Raw genomic sequence first — 18,109 nt, 5'->3', positions numbered from 1 at the left:
GTTTTAGGTGCTTTTTGGAAAACTCCAAGCGGGCTGCCATGTGCCTTTTACTGAGGAGTAGCTTCCGTCTGGCCACTACCATAAAGTCCTGATTGGTGGAGTGCTGGAGAGATGGTTGACCTTCTGTAAGGTTCTCCCATGTCCACAGAGGAACTCTGGAGCTCTGTCAGAGTGACCATCGGGTTCTTGGTCATCTCCCTGACCAAGAACCTTCTCCCTCGGTTGCTCAGTTTGGTCGAGTGGCCAGCTCTAGGAAGAGTCTTGGTGGTTCCAAACTTCTCCCATTTAAGAATGATGGAGGTCACTGTGTTCTTGGGGACCTTCAATGCTCGGGGGTCTACGGACAATTCCTTTGACATGGCTTGGTTTTTCATTCACATCTACAGGGGTGGTGGTTTTGGTTTAGTTCTTAGTAGTTCTGTTGGGCATGTTGTCGGAGATTTTTGCAAAATAGCCGTCAAGACTCATTGTAGGATAACTTATAGAAACATCTCAGGGATGATCAACGGAAACAGGATGCACCAGACCTCAATTTCGAGTCTCATAGCATAGGGTCTGAATACTAAATAATGTGTTTTACATTTTTTACACATTTGCAAACATTTCTAAAAACCTGTTTTCGGTTTGCCATTATTGGGTATTGTGTGTACAGGAAAACACTTCATTGAAATAATTTTAGAATAAGGCTGTAACGTAACAAAATGTGGAAAAAGTATTTTGAATGCACTGTATGTACATCCACGTATAATTACATGTTTTATTAATTTAACTGTTATTTAAATAGGCAAGTCAGTTATTAAGAACACATTCTTATTTACAATGATAGCCTACCCCGGCCAAACCCTAATCCGGACAGCGCTATGGGACTCCCAATCACAGCCGGTTGTGACACAGTTTGGAATCGAACCAGGGTCTGTAGTGATGCCTCTAGCACTGAGATGCTGTGCCTTAGACTGCTGCACCACTTTGGAGACCCATATGGAAGAGACTATATGGCTAAATTCATGCAAAAAAATATATCTTATCTTCTCCGTGTGTTTGGTAGTGGCAGGGTGCAGTAATAACCACAAACACAGGGTATGACTCATTTGTGGCCCAAAAACAAGAAACTATCTTTGAAGTGGGACCGGTTTGTCCAGTTGAAGCGGATTTGTGTAACATTAAGGAAACCATGGGCATGTCTACTGTATGTGGTGCTCATTTCACTCTGGAGGACTTCGATAGTTATAACCAGTGGAAGGTAAGATTCTGAAACCAGGTGCTGTGCCGAGCGTGAATGTGAAGCCTGCAACCTCTATTTCCTACCGACCTACCGGTACATCATGAGTTTCAGCAGTGATGGAGATGAACTGGGTAAATTCAATGTGGATTTACATCACTATATCGATATTGGATTAGCTGATATTGGATTAGCTGACTCTCCTTCGGCCGGTGAAACTGCCTCTCCCTCTGAAGGCCAATCCTTGGCTCTTCTTTAACTTTGGTAGCTAACTTAGATGTCTATCGGTAAGTCTCTGCTCTACCTACTTTACATCTGCTGGTAGGGTTGCCATGTTGGCGGTTTACCTGTAAAATTGGGCTACTGAGTGAGTGAGTGGGTGGGGAGGGTCGGCAGTTGAGGCAGTTGAGTCCACTATTATTCATGTGAGTGAAAGGAGACAGGAGACAGCAGCAGGCATGCATGTTGTGAAAACTTGTACCAATTGAAGGTGGGCTATTTAGATTGTCATTATGGAGACACCTTTTTTTCTTTCCAACCCTTTTTCCTTGACACATTAACAAGCCGGAACTGATGCGCATAAAAAAATACTGGTGAAAACTGAAAAATGGCTTTGGGCGCACTAGAGCACATTAGATACATTTGACTGGAGGTGGTTTAAACTCCATTTTAATGTCGACTTTGCATTTTGGAAAACTGTATCAAGCTGAGTGTTTTACGCATGCTCAGTTTTTGGGTATCGAAGGAAGGGCAAGTGGACATTTTTCTATGGAAGTTATGGAACTCCCTCTAGTGCTTTTGTTATGGGGAAAAGTCCTCAATGAAACTGCCAGTAAATGTGGAGAATGATACATTTGCATATGTTGGCCATCAAGTAGCCTATTAATTTATCTGCCATTGTAGCCTACCATTTGATACAATAAATATGTTAAACTACTGTCACCAGTACTTGAAAAGGTGAATCAAACAGTAAATACATTTTGCTCCATACATACTGTACATACGGTGTGCTACAGTAGAACGACAACACGATATACAGACACTATAATGATAACGTAAAAAGGCACTTACTTTGATAGGAACGCACACATGTCCAAAGTTATTATTAGTAAGGAAAAAACAACAATGAAGGCAATGCAGGCACCAGCCGTAAAATGTTCCAGGAGGAAAACGTGTGCAAATGTCTGCGTACTTGATCTGGGGAAACACTGGGTAAGTGTTTGTGCTCTCATCTAAAAGAGAGAAGTTTGCCCAGCTCAGTAAAGCTTCAAACATAAATTGTCCACAACATTGAAATGGGCTACTTCTATGTGAATTAATGAAGAGGTGTCACACACCTCGATTCAAACTCATAGACAATACAACTTGCTAGAAAATAATTTGAAATTGATAAGTCTATAGCCTATAGAAAATTAGCAGACAGCATGCCTTGGTTTGAGGGTAGCTCCAATTAATTGTCCTGTTCCGTAATAATCACATTTTGGAACAGTGAGTGCATTCTGACATCAGGTACATAAAAATAAAAAAAACTCACACTGGGGCGAAAGTTAGAGATATTTGGAACTCACTTGTAAAAAGGTTAATACAAAGATTCGTACATTTCCCTCGATTCGGCAGTCTCGTCCAGACCATCATGGTATTTGTAGGTCTTTATGATAGCCACATCAGCAGCTAATTATGTCATTTTGTTGGGGGTAAATACAGGTGACTAGATTGATAAGTCACCTTGTCTGAGAGAGATTTACATGGTTGTAAAAACATTACGCCAAGGTAAGCCTACCCGAAATACAACCCTTATTTTAATTGTTTCTAATATACCCTATGAGAAAAATGAATGGTGGAAAAACGATTGGAACCATTTCCCCTGTTTGACCACTAGGTTTTATGATTTTTTTTACTTATACTGTGGTACTCTATAGTTATGCACATGCGCAAAATTTATTATTTACTATTATAAATTGTGTTCGAGCCCTTGATGCTGATTGGCTGAAAGCCGTGGTATATCAGACTGTATAACACGAGTATGACAAAAAAGTTTTACTATATTGGTAACCAGTTTTATAATAGCAATAAGGCACCTCGGGGGTTGTGGTATATGGCCAATATACCCCGGCTAACGACTATATCCAGGCATTCTTGCGACATATTCAAATGTCTTTATTACATCACATCATACCTCGCAATTGTCACAAACCGGCTCAAAGCCCGTAACAAAAGGGAGACAACGTGGAGATAAGGAGTAACAAAATATATATATTTATTAAATAAGTAACTAAGTATAATATACAATGGTGTGTGTAATCAATAATCAGTAGTGTAAGTGAGTGTTTTGCAGGCATGAAGGTGATAATGCAGGGTGTTGAAAGATGCTAAAGCAAACAACCAAAAAAAACACCAAGAAACACAACAAAATCTATAAAGGTGTCTGCATGGAGAGAGTCTCCTCCATGAATGGGAAAGTGGTGTATTTATCCTGGGAGACACCGGGCCCAGGTGTTTCCCATGTAGCTGACGACCCTCCCAACTCCGCCCACCAGCATCCTAATAAGGAAACAACAAAGAGAGAATACGGCAGACAGAGTGGGAGGGTCGTCACACAATAATTATTATTTTGTTGAAAAACAAATTTACGTTACGTCGCTATTCTTTCTGAATTGACTCGACATAACATTATGAAGAAGGGTTTATTGGATAAATGTGGCAAATATCTTGCTGCAAAAAATAAATGTAGTTTTCAGGTCTTTTGGATGGGTTTGAGTGGTAATTGGGATATAATTATTAGCTAGACCTGGCAGCCCTGTTTGCTGGCGGCTTTGTTGTTGTGTTCTGTAGGTTCCTGCCTGTGCTAGACTAGTTGTTCTCTGGCTTACTACTTAACAATGTCGACAGTGGTGGGTGTCTAGCTAGGCTAGTTAGCTGGCTAGGCTAGGCTAGCTAGCAGGCTAAAATAACTAACTTTAGCTGGTTGGCTTGCTTGCTGGCTAAGATAACATGATTTGATAACTGGTTAGAAGTCGTTATGTATTTCCAAAACGTTGGGTTACTTTAATGTAGCTGTAAGCTAGGTGTTGATATCCACTGGCTGACTCACGCAGTGCTAAGGTAACGTTAACAGGTTGGTAGGGCTAATGTTAGCAGGCTAGTAGGGCTAACATTAGCAGGCTAGTTAGCTCAGCAGCGGTGCATGGATAAAATCACTGGGGATAGCCAAGCCTGGGGATTAAAAGCATATTACAACCTATGGGTTATGAGAATTGTGTTGTTTGCTGTATAACCTGTTTGTTTATATGCGTTGCCACAGTGATATATAGGCCTAAGGTCGAGACAGTAAGAAGACACAGTGGCAGAATAAATTCAACGCTTTGTTTCATCACAAAACCTGAGAGCAACAAATGTCTTGAAGTTTACAAAGCATATTGCATGTAACAAACAGTTACATGACCTACAGCATGGTCAAGCAAGTTAACGTTTCTGTCATTTCTGGTCTACTAAACAACCATTGATTTAGATCCAAGAGCGGGGAGTTACTGCAATTCGAAAAGAAAACAGGAGATGCCTCCATTATTCCAGCACCATTTCAACTTCAACATGTCAAAATCAAATCACTTATGCTTAGTCTATTCCAGTGACAACTAAAGATACTAAAAAATATTTAGTCCAATCAACGTAAGCTAAATATCACATTCGTGGGTACGTGCGTGCGTGTGCACATGCAGGTACAAAAAAACATGGCATCCTCTCATCTTGCCGAAACGGTCAATGACTCTGTCATAGATTATATGTTTTTAGTTTTTGTTGTCTTTGGCATCCTGGCTAAAATGCTTGCTCGCTAGCCTAACTTCCTTTCATGGAAAACTAGTTAACATTAGCCTTTCAGACCAGGGGCACAATGTATGAATTTATGGTTGGATCAGAATCACCGTTATAATCATTGGCCAGTACAGAGACTTAAGTTAAAACCACAAGTCCAAATCTCTATCTCCATCCATGTTTAATTTAGGAAAGGGACGATTTTAGTTAGCTAGCTAGCCCCCGGTGGAAAACAACACAAGATGCAACACATTTTTAGTAACTTATGTTTTGCTTTTGTTTGAATTGGTGTGAAGCCAAATCCAAACTGGCACCCCTTGACATGTTTTTTTTGGTGTGCCAGGACCATTCATAGTTGAGCTCACTCCGTTTAGCTCAACGCTGATTGGCTATATGTATTTTAATTTTTTCATCAAGGGAGCCCAAATGCTTGCTGGCTTCCCTTGCAGTCAATGCTACTGGTGTCAACAATGTCATACTGTTTTTGACCAGACACAATCTGACAGATGTTTCGCTCGCTCTGAATCTTTCTCCGTTGAAGTATATTCAGCCTCTTGCGAATTGAAGGAAAAATATGAAACGCAGAGACGAAAGATTACTATTTATTTTTATTTTTTATTGGTCATGAGTACACATCACTGAATTAGCTAGTAACCTTGCAAGCTGATTTGTAACAATAAATTGTAAGTTGGCTGAAAATGTAAATGAAACCAGTAGACTTTGGAATTCTGAATAATAGAAAAGTGAGGTGTAACTTTGCATTGGGACTTTTGATGTGTATACTAATGCAAATCCATATGTTACATTTCGTTACGTTTATGCTACCTATACTTTAATTTAGAGTTATTTATGCAACTTTAGTTTTGATAAACCTTAGGCAATATGTTTTGATTTCTAATACATTCTAAGGCTGCATGATGCGACTGAAAAAAGTTACATGAAAGGCATGAACTCTGCTCTGCTTCTTGTGCAAACTGTACTCTCATTCCCAATTTGACAACCGCTTGATAATATTCTCATCTATCAGACTATTCGTAATTGAATCTGGTCTTTACATATAGCCTACTAATATACACTGAGTGTACAAAACATTAGGGGAAGAGGTTAAAGAAGGATTTTTAAGCCGTCAGACAAGTGTGACATGGATTGTGTACAGCTGAAGTCAGAGGTTTACATACACTTAGGTTGGAGTCAATAAAACTCATTTTTCAACCACTCCACAATTTTCTTGTTTTAACAAACTATAGTTTTGGCAAGTCGGTTAGGACATCAACTTTGTGTATGACACAAGTAATTTTTCCAACAATGGTTTACAGACAGATTTTTTCACTCATAATTCACTATATCACAATTACAGTGGGTCAGAAGTTTACATACACTAAGTTGACTGTGCCTTTAAACAGATTGAATATTCCGGAAAATTATGTCATGGCTTTAGAAGCTTCTGATAGGCGAATTGACATCATTTGAGTCAATTGGACTGTGGGTGTATTTCAAGGCATAGTGCCTCTTTGCTTAACATCATAGGAAAATCAAAAGAAATCAGACCTCAGAAAAATAGTTGTAGACCTCCACAAATCTGGTTCTGTCACGACTCCTCACCGGTCTAGAGCTCTGGTGGAGCTCGTCACCGGTCTACTAGCTGCCCCCGATCCCTTTTCCCTTTTCTGTTGGTTTTGTCTTATTGGTTTCACCTGTTTCTTGTTTAGTTGGGCTATTTTTTATATATTTTTTTATTTTACCTTTATTTAACTAGGCAAGTCAGTTAAGAACAAATTCTTATTTTCAATGACGGCCTAGGAACAGTGGGTAGTACGCAAGTATAAAAACCATGGGACCACGCAGCCGTCATACCGCTCAGGAGAGAAACGCGTTCTGTCTCCTAGAGATGAACGTACTTTGGTGCAAAAGGTGCTAAGGAAACAGGTACAAAAGTATCTATATCCACAGTAAAACGAGTCCTATATCGACATAACCTGAAAAGACACTCAGCAAGGAAGAAGCCACTGCTCCAAAACCGGCATAAAAAATACAGACTACCGTTTGCAACTGCACATGGGGACAGAGATCGTACTTTTTGGAGAAATGCTCCTCTGGTCTGATGAAACAAAAATATAACTGTTTGGCCATAATGACCATTGTTATGCTTGGAGGAAAAAGGTTGAGCCTTGCAAGCCCAAGAACACCATCCCAACCGTGAAGTACGGTGGTGGCAGCATCATGTTGTGGGGGTGCTTTGCTGCAGGAGGGACTTGTGCAGCTCACAAAATAGATGGCATATTGGGGCAGGAAAATTATGTGGATATATTGAAACAACATCTCAAGACATCAGTCAGGAAGTTAAAGCTTGGTCACAAATGGGTCTTCCAAATGGACAATGATACTTCCAAAGTTGTGGCAAAATGGCTTAAGGACAACGAAGTCAAGTTATTGGAGTTGTCACGTTCGTCGTATGAGTGAGACCAAGGCGCACCGTGAATAGAGTTCCACATATTTTTAATGAACTGAAACTCAAAACAACAAACAACCAAACGAAACGTGAAGCTACTAGTGTGCACATAGGCACCTAACTGTAGACAAGATCCCACACTGGAAAGTGGGAAAAAGGGCTGCCTAAATATGATCCCCAATCAGAGACAACGATAAACAGCTGTCTCTGATCGGGAACCATATCAGGCCAACATAGACATACAAAACCCCTAGACATACAAAAACCCTAGACATACAAAACCTAGAATACCCACCCTAGTCACACCCTGACCTAACCAAAATATATAGAAAACAGAGATATCTAAGGTCAGGGCGTGAAAGGAGTTGCCGTCACAAAGCCCTTACCTCAATCCAATAGAAAATTTGTGGGCAGAACTGAAACTGAACTGAAAAAGTGTGCGCGAGCAAGGAGGCCTACAAACCTGACTCAGTTACACCAGCTCTGTCAAGAGCAATGGGACTAAATTCACCCAACTTATTGTGGGAAGCTTGTGGAAGGCTACCCAAACTGTTTGACCCAAGTTAAACAATTTAAAGGCAACGCTACCAAATAGTAATGGAGTGTATGTAAACTTCTGACCCACTGGGAATGTGATGAATGAAATAAAAGCTGAAATAAATCATTATCTCAACTATTATTCTGACATTTCACATTCTTAAAATGATGTGGGGATCCTAACTGACCTAAGACAGGGAATTTTTACTAGGATTAAAGGTCCGGAATTGTGAAAAACTGAGTTTAAATGTATTTGGCTAAGGTGTATGTAAACTTCCAACTTCAACTGTATGTGTGCCATTCAGAGGGATAGACCAAAGGTTTAAGTGCCTTTGAACAGGCTCTCGTATGGTAGTAGGTGCCAAGCACACCGGTTTGAGTGTGTTAACAGTTTCCCATGTGTATAAAGAATGGTCCACCACCCAAAGGACATCAATCCAACTTAACACAACTGTGGGAAGCTTTGGAGTCAACATGGGCCAGCAACCCTGTGGAACGCTGTCGACACATTGTAGTCCATGCCCAGACAAATTGAGGCTGTTCTGAGGGCAAAAGGGGGTGAAACTCAATATTAGGAATGTTTTCCTAATGGTTGTACACTCAGCGATATTACAGCATCTCTGCTGTAAAACACAATTACAGTATTAAACTTTCAACCCTCTATTTAGGGTTCTTCATAGAACCTCCTATAAAGGGAGAACCATTGCAGAACCTCATTATCCTCTCAAGGTTCTTCCTGGAACCCTCTAGTTTTGCTTTAGAGCAGAGATGCTGTAATCTACCGAGAACCTTTTTATCTTTGAAGGGTTCTTCCTAGAACCCCAAGTAACAGTTGTACCAAGAACCCTTTTATCTTTGAAGGGTTCTTCCTAGAACCGTCCATGAACGGTTTCACCAGCCATATTAGTCTTTCAAATTAAACTCTTTATGAAAATACATATATTATAAGGCCTTTCTTTGAGGGCCTAGTTATAACCTAACACAGTGGTGTTAGAAAACTCCTGGTTTACAGGCCACATCAAGCCTGCAAGTCACATTATGCTGGCTTGCAAAGTGATGTGTAATTCCTATTGGAATCCAGCCAGAGTGAGGAAATCCAACAATTTGAATTTTTAATCACACACAACCTGCATTCAGAATGACTGCCTGGGTAGAGAAGATTGAGTAATGGGACTACCTAAATAATCTAAACTGGAACAACCCTCTCGGTAACGAGTGCAATAAATCCAACTACTAACAGATTGGATTAATAAAAATAAAAAAGTATGTTATTTATCTTTGTGTAGTGTAATATTAATCAATCAATGTACATGCAAAAACACATATTGAAACAAACAATTCAGAAAATCAACTTGCAATAGCCACGGCATGTTGGGAAATATGATAATGATGGGTGTGGTTCTGAGTGTTTTACTAAACACAGAGTAAATATTACACAATCATACCCTGAACTCTGGTTATTAACACTGGGGATATTTTACACCACTTGGTGTTATGTTAGTTAAACTCCTGAATGAACACTAGAAATGTTAAATCTATATTAGGTCAAACTGGCCAATTTGCTGTGTACCATACAATACACTTCTGGTTCACTCATACTCCCTTCTATTTTCCTACTTTGCTCAATAAAATCACAGAAAATACTAATTTGAAAAACAGAAATCAGGGCAAAGAAATCAACGATGTCAGTATTGTATATGTAAAATGATTAAGGTTATACCCGATACATGCATAAATATTACGATATAGGTACACACCTATCTTTATAAATGTTTATCAGATTACTCAAACTTCTAATGTTAAAGTTTAAACACTGAGGAAAAAAACTAATGCTACGGCACTATTTAAAAGAAAGAAAGAAAAAAAAGAAAAATGTTATTTAGATTCATAAGAGTTCTATGTAAAACCCTTCTTGCCTTCCAAATAATCCTTCTTTCTTTCCAAACAATCATCAAAGAACCCTTCGTTCCAAAAACGGTTCATAGGATGAAAAAGGTTCTATGAAGAACTCTTTGCCATACAAAGAACCCTTGTCTTCCAAAGGGGGTTCTTCGGATGAAAACGGATCTTGGTAGATTACTATCACACTGCAAAGAACTCCCTTTTTGTTGTGTGTAGCCTGTACCAGCTGGCAAAGATGCACCTATTTGTATGCGCTAATCATAGCCTACTGGTAAATTAATTAGCACATAGGATACAATTTAAACAATTTAAATATGATTTATGATTGATTGGCTGTAATGATTGTTTCTGTTTTTTGTTGAGATGGCATGAAAGCAGTATTGATTCAATCAGTGTGTCCCCATTTCCACATCAAAAGGACAGAATGTTGAAACCGTTTTTTTTTTTTTACCCACGAGTTTAGGGGACTTCCTCGTTACCCATTTAATATATTTTTCTGTAGGTTTTTAAGAATGCATATAATGCCGTAGGCTACAATTAATACATTGATTTAATTATGTTGTAAAACGGTTACAGACACACTGCAACGTCTTGAGTGGTTATAAACGTTGTGGGCTATGTTAATAAGCACTATGACATTTGTAATTATTCATAGTATACATGCACCATCGGAAGTCTCATCGTCATCCAAAGGCTATGCAACTCAGTTGTAGAACCATTTAAATGGTTGGCATAGTGGACCGATAATCCCTCAACAATCACATGCATTATGAAAATGAACAATGAGTCTGAAAGAATGTTGTGTTTATTTCCATAATGGGGGATGCAGAAAAAGGCGCGCTTCCCAGGCTGTTCTCATAAATAGGTCTATAGGCTATATAGGCTACCATCATTAAACGAGTGAGTACTAGAATGTATTGGCGATGCAACATTATGCTATAGCTTTTCCACTATAGGCGAAGTTCATCAAACACTAATCATGAGTGGGCCAAAATGATTCAGTAGAATCAGGAATCGGCGTATTCAATGTATTAAGCAAAAGTATTTGGGCCCTCCTATGCCTAAATGGTCCTCACGAATGTTTAACGGCATACACATTTAACATGGTAACAATTTTAACCGGTGCCCTTCAGTGTAATCGCCTGTATCATCATGGAAAGACTCCCAAAATCAGAGCAGTAGCCATGGGGAGACACGTTTTTCCTTAGCCTACACTCTTATGGTGTTAAATGGCTCTATAATTAGAGATGTAGGGAAAAGGCCCAAAGAGTTGTGTTAGAATTCAAATGAAGTGGGCCTAGGCCGGTTAAAATACGATAATAATAGCAATATTAATAACTTAATTCTAAATAACTTTGTAGCATAAATCATATTTTATTTTATTACAAATCTTAAACCATCACCTAAATATGTTTGAGTGAGAGAGAAACAATCTAAACCATGTAGACCACGAGTTGTGGACTAAAGACCCAGCCAGTGCATGAAATGTGTGTGACCACATATCAATATATCAAAGTTAGCTTACTTTTGTCACTTGTACCATCAATACAACGCTTGAGGAATGAGACCACGTGATATAGCGGGGCGGTCGAACTAGCCTGCAAGCCATTTTGGGAACAGTGTCAGTTTCTACTGCTATCAAGTGCCGCTCTATGCATAGCCTACTGCTTCATAGTGGTCGAGCACGGAGCAAACCGATAACCTATTTGGACCGGCACTGTTCAGAATCTGTGTAAAGTTTCTGACTCTCCGCGCGTTGATCTTTTTCTATTTGTTGAGAATTTCGCCACTGCCATTGAACAGCATTTGTAGCTCGTTCCAAGATGGCCGCTTGGGTTGCATTCATTTTTTTCTGATCGACTTGTAACTTTCATTGTCCATCACATACGGGATATAACCCGTTAGGTATGTATTTACAGAACTTCTAGTTTTAACTTGCAAAAATACAAGTTTATATTAAATGTTATAGCATTGCAAATGCAAGACCACAGCAGGCTATCGGATTAATAGTGAATATCGGCAGTGGACCACACGGGCATATGGACACTCAAAGCACACACGATTGTAGAATGTTATATTATTTCAATGGTTATGTTTGTGTTCTTTCTGGAGCGCGTAACTTACAAAATTGAAACATGGTCGCAGATCTGTTCATAGCAGCCAATGTTAACAGATCTGCAGAGAAGCATCCACATTCGTATGTATTCTACCAAGCTGATTTCAAACAGTTGTCCTCAACAGGCTCATTAGGCTGTTGTTTTCATGAAAGTGGTATCAAATATGATTTGTCGTTGTAGCAAAATTGCCACGTTTGTTTCCAATATAGATACGTTTATTCTGTCTTTCATTAAAAATAAATGGGCTTCGTTGTAGATAAGTAATTAAGTTGACAGGATTTCGCTGTTGTGAAGTTTTAGGCTATTGCGAATATACTACTTTGTTTAGGCAGTAAATAGTTAATGGGCTGGTTATAGCCTATTAAATGTATTTAATTCCGTTATGTTGAACAGAGATGGCTTTCTCACACACTGATTTTATGTCTTATCGCAAGAATAGACCTAGACTATGTTTTGATATGTTATTCAGTCACTTGAAAAGTGTTGAAAAGTTTAAAGATTGATGGTTTATTGCTGTGGATCATTTGATGATAAATAGATTTGATGAAATGACCTCATGGGATCATTTACAATGCTGTTAACATAATTAACAATGCGATGGGTACCATTCAAGATTGTTCAGATCAATGCAATGTTTGTCTTTCTCTGATCAATAATGAGTAGGCTACTAGAGATCCATTCTCGACCTTTTGCGCAATTGATGTGTGGTCCTCGACGTTCACTAGGCGATGTCAATATAATTTTCAAATGTATCTTCGTCGCAGTATGGTTTAATGCAATTTAGCCTGGCCTACACAAGATCAATAGATTGTCTCGATCACCAATTGGCCAAATGTTGTCTCAAAATTCAGAGCACCACTCGAATCTCATTTGAAATCAAGATAAATGCCTTAGCCTACTGGGGTGTTGCTCATCATCTAGTTCTGAAATAATAGTCAGCTAATTATATTTGTTTGGATTAGGACCTGATCATATTTTAATGCTCATTCGGCTTTGGACATTGGAATATAGGCCGGCTCGAGGCTACTATTATTAGGCCTGCCTATATAAACTATGTAAACACAATCAATAATGTAGGCCTATTCTTGTGATGACATTATAGTTTGACACAATAGGCTGAGTCAAAAACTCACATGTAGGCCAAAAACATATAAATAACAAAATGTTTCACATTTTATTAAATCTTTAAATTATACCTATTTCTCCCCACCCACAATAAGGTCAGTCGCGTTTCTTGTTGGTCAACTTTCATAAATGCATTAAAAACAGACTATAATTTTCTGCTATGTGAAATGTTCTGCACTAGATCAGTCATGTCTATAGGCCTAACAATGGGATTGACCCATAATAATATTTGAAAATCGATACATTCGAGAAAGAAAGTTAACTTTTGCGTAATTTGGGGCTTGGTGGATTATTTCTTTCGTTTTATGGCTACAATTTCGTTGTTTGCAATGATAAACTCTAATCAGACAATGGGATGCGTAGTTCAACAGCACAGGACAAGCATTGCTTTAAACGTTTTCACATCACAATGAACTAACTAGCTATTGTCTTGAGGCGCGTGATAGTGGGTACATTCGGAGATTACGTGCCTAATGTGAGCTCCCCGTTTATTGACAGGTATGACGGGTCAGAGATTTGTCCAACTAAATGTTCAAATATTTTAGGAATTAATTTATTTTAGAGTTAGAGGGCTGAGCCATTGCGCGCTGTTTAGTTAACACACATAGCTGAATAGAATGAAACGTGCGATTTTTGTAGGTCTGGAGTTCACACTGCCATGTTTGCGTGAACATGCGCCAACATAGTGTGACACATGCGTCTTAATTCTTGCTTGGTCATATAGTTAAAATAATCACAATTTTCGAGTGTGCTGCATATTCTGTCGAGTCTACTCTGTTGCACAACCATTCGACATCGCTGTATCCATCCGAAGCATTGATCCATTGACATTTGTGATGAATAGGCTAGGTTTTTTAAATAAATCAACATTATTGATTATCAGCTGCCAATGCTGTACAGCCAAGGAGGTCATTGCAATAGCCTACATTTCGTACATACGTATGTAAGCCTATGATTTAACAATTATGATTGGTTAGTCCAACATTTAATTTGACAAATAGCCTACAGTGAGTTATTGTCTTGGAACGCATGTGGAGATGCATAATGCGCGCTCCCAGTTTCTCGACAGGTGTAGGAATGTATACAGTTAACTCAATTTTCCAACACAAGTTGTGCGCTTGTCAGATACGCTATGGTGTGCTTCTTTTAGAATGGCCATGCATAAGAGGGATGAAAGAGCTTATTGCGTCTTGTATCAGGTCAAGCTTGCAGTCGCAGGACACCCTTTACTTACAATCTTATACAGCCCACATTGACGTCGCATGATCGCATAATACTGAAATTAATCGAAAGTCCTTCTCTCGGGCAATTAGGTAATTATCAATGCAATGTGAAATGTATCCTACATAGGCTACCTACGAAGATATTGATAATAAGCATATTAATCCATTATAAAATGAGCACAAGATATTAACATTTAGTTGGAAACGTTCCTCTAAATCCGTCAAGAAACCGGGCGCGGGATTGCACGCTTAGTCTACACTTAAAAAATGTGGGTAATTGGGGTTCTATCCAGATCCTATTTTTCTATGACTGTAGGTTATACTCCGAATTTAGGCTGCATAATGTATGCCAATAATAGGGCAAATAATGGTTGTTTACTGTGTTTTAAGTCAATTAAATATATTGCCACTTTGCGTTATAGACCTAGCAATGTTTTTAATGAATTGAGCTTTGGAAAAAGTTGATCATCATTCATCGGCCAAATCGCCCTATAACAAATAAACTCGCACACATTCCGGACATGAAAAAGTAGCCTTATGCATGTGCTGTCAGTTTGCATTTTTTTTTAACCTCGCATCGAAATCAACATTTCTGTCACGTGCTTCTGGAATTGTTAGGCTATTCTAGATAAATCAAACGCTTGGCTTGAAGTGAAGACTTCTAAAAATCGAAATGGAAGCTGGAAACAAAATTCATGGTAGCAATTACAAAAGGGTAAATTGTTATTGGGCTACATAAAATTCTATAATAAATAGGCCTACGAGATAAATATTGGTTTAACCTATTTAAATTCACCAAAAATAATCTCCAGGTTCGTTTTTCGCAGGGTAGACATTAAAACAGTAACATAAATGCTTTACATTCTCAAGGCACATCGCCGCCCGTTTGTGTTCTGAACAGATTGCGAAACTACGCTGTATCCATTAATTAATTTGTTTATCCTTTCTTATAGGATTTTACAATTTTAGGACAATGCACAGAACAACAAAAATCAAGATTACTGAGCTGAATCCACATTTGATGTGTGTCTTGTGCGGTGGATATTTTATCGACGCAACCACCATTGTGGAGTGTTTACACTCATGTAAGTTGTCGTCAGTTGGATTTAATTCAAAATACCACACAATGCAAGTTGCTGTCTATGCCCACAGTTTTGACTGATTCGTTTGGCTTAAAGTATGCGGTGTTGTCAAATTGTTTTGATCATTTTGTCTTTTCAGTCTGTAAAATGTGCATTGTTTGTTATCTGGAGACCAGCAAATTCTGTCCAATTTGTGATGTCCAGATTCACAAAACGAAACCCCTTTTGAATATTAGGTGAGTAGCCTATATATGTCATTTTGTAAGGCAATAAATTAAAGTTCTATAATATTTTTTTTACTCGAATATGAGTGTGGAGACTTAGGGCTCAAATAAATTGAAACCACATTACAATATTGGCATCTCTTTTCCAAGTAAACCCTGGCTCAGAAATGAATCATACAATTTGCTGAAATAATAAAAAAATATATATATATTTCAGGTCTGACAAGACCCTTCAAGACATTGTTTACAGGTTGGTACCTGGGCTTTTCAAAGGTCAGTACATTTTCCCGTTCATCCCCTCAAGTTGGTTTGTAAAAATGTCAAGTGCATCATAATACATGAACAATTATTTATTATTTTGCTTGCAGATGAAATGAAACGAAGGAGGGATTTCTATGTTGCACATCCTTCTCTTGATGGTAAACAAGTTGAATCAATGGCGAAGCACCTCAAGCATATCATTGCAACTTCAATGTTCATGTTGCTTTATCATTAGAAAGAGGAGGATTGGCACACTTGAATACTAGGTTGGTTTCTTATTTTGTAGCTGGAAATGGATCAAATGAAGAGCGAGGGGAGGTGGCAGATGAAGAAAAGAGAATAATAGCCGACAATGAGATTATAAGCCTGTCCATTGAATTTTTTCATCAGAGCAAGTAAGGCTGCTTTCAAACCGCCAAAAAGTATGCTTAAAAAATGCAGCCAACCCCCATGCTTGTCAATTATTTCTTTGCTCTTTTTTTCCAATTGTAAATTTTGCTTTTCTCTTAGGCTGGGAAATGAGGATGGTGAAGTCAAGGATACGAAGACAGAGGTGATTGTTTTAACCCTAAGAAAATCGTATTGGTGTCTTTTAAATACAGGGTCAATCCAGATGGCTGTAAAGTAACGCAGTGTTTATCAAGTCTCAACTCAACTTACCTTTTTTTGTCTGAAGATGATTGACAAGCGATACTTGCAATGTCCAGCAGCCATGACCATAATGCATCTGAGGAAATTCCTTCGAAGTAAAATGGATATTCCATGCACCTATCAGGTGACTACGGATATTTAATCAATGATTATTAATGTCATTATTTGAAATTCAGTGAACAATGGACCTATCTGAAATGTTGTGCATTTGTATAGACATTGTGTAGATTTGTTAAACTTAGAATCGACTTTGTTTCTTAAAAAAAAATACAGTGTACAACTGATTGATTATGGCTAGATTTTTACTAAAGTTTCACACTGTTTATATAAATGATTAATCACACCTAATCTTTTCTCTCAAAATGTGTTGTTCACAGATAGAAGTTATGTATGAAGATGAACCATTGACGGATTACTACACATTAATGGACATTGCACACATCTACACCTGGAGAAGGGTAAGCATTTACCCTTGCACTTCAACACATGAAATGTCATTTTTTTCTAATAAGACCTTGAAATTATATGCTTTGTTGTTTTACTTATTTATAAGGGGAAAGTATAAGGTTGTGAAGTGGTGCATCCATTCAAGAATTCATTCTCTACCAAGCAATATGTTCACATGTATTTTGGAGAGCTTACACATTTATTAAAAAAAATCTCTCTATTGCTTGTTTAAAGCTCATGTCATTCTTAAAATACATGCTCAGAGGAGGCTCATCTGAGAATATGGTTATACGTCACAGAAAAGTCCCCTGTACACATACATTTAAGAAAATCTTCACTTGTTTTAGAATGGTCCCTTGCCATTGAAATACCGGGTACGAACAGGCTGCAAGAAGATGAAGATGAGCAGCCCAAGAAACGGGGCCAAAACCACACAACATGCTGGAGGAGTATGCTATGACTCTGGGACTGGGGGTGACAAGCATCTGAACAATGACCCCGAAGCTCCCTCCACCTCATCCTCCTCTCTGCCCAGTCCGAGCCACAGAATTGTCCACTCATCATCATCATCGCTTACCCACTTCCCCCACCTCTCCAGCATTGGCACCTCAACAAACGGTATCTTAACAAAAGCGGGTCCAAATCAACTTTCCCGGACATTCACGCCAACATAGACTGTAGATACTTTTATTATTGTTTCAAACATTTGCCGTTTTTATATAATCCTATGTGGACAATATATTTGTTCATTTGTCTAAGAAAGACTGTGGAAAGACTTATTGAATTTGCTCAATGGCATCTGCAGATCGGATTTGAAATGGCTAGCCTAGTAATGTGCCATGTGGTTTGGAATGTGAAAAAAATATCACGTTTACTTCAAACCTGGACATTCCAATGATTCCTATAACTGAATTGCCAAATACTGTAGTTGATGGAAATGGAAATGTGGTTTTGGCTTCGTCAACTTCATTTGTCAACACACAACAATAGTTGACAAAAATAGTTGACTATTGCCCTCTGCATACATGTAATGGGGAATTTAATAAACACAACCTGATTGTT

General features: G+C 38.5%; 1 protein-coding gene across 2 annotated transcripts; it reads left to right on the top strand.

Moving 5' to 3' along the window:
• Nucleotides 1-1,208: 1,208 nt before the first annotated feature.
• On the top strand, nt 1,209-18,109 carry LOC110529973 (polycomb complex protein BMI-1-B). 2 transcript variants are annotated; one of them, XM_021612672.2, is made up of 10 exons: nt 1,209-1,506; nt 15,336-15,467; nt 15,604-15,700; nt 15,906-15,961; nt 16,057-16,107; nt 16,236-16,344; nt 16,460-16,502; nt 16,626-16,724; nt 16,978-17,058; nt 17,395-18,109. In XM_021612672.2, exons 1-10 carry the CDS (start codon nt 1,497-1,499, stop codon nt 17,719-17,721), a joined length of 1,005 nt encoding a protein of 334 aa, XP_021468347.1. In that variant the 5' UTR covers nt 1,209-1,496; the 3' UTR covers nt 17,722-18,109. The 2 variants fall into 2 exon arrangements, with proteins under 2 accessions (XP_021468347.1, XP_021468348.1); XM_021612673.2 differs by lacking the exon at nt 1,209-1,506 and adding an exon at nt 11,475-11,822.

Source organism: Oncorhynchus mykiss, chromosome 8 (assembly GCF_013265735.2).
Source record: "Oncorhynchus mykiss isolate Arlee chromosome 8, USDA_OmykA_1.1, whole genome shotgun sequence".
Taxonomy (NCBI): domain Eukaryota; kingdom Metazoa; phylum Chordata; class Actinopteri; order Salmoniformes; family Salmonidae; genus Oncorhynchus; species Oncorhynchus mykiss.
This window is presented reverse-complemented; position numbering and strand designations above follow the sequence as displayed.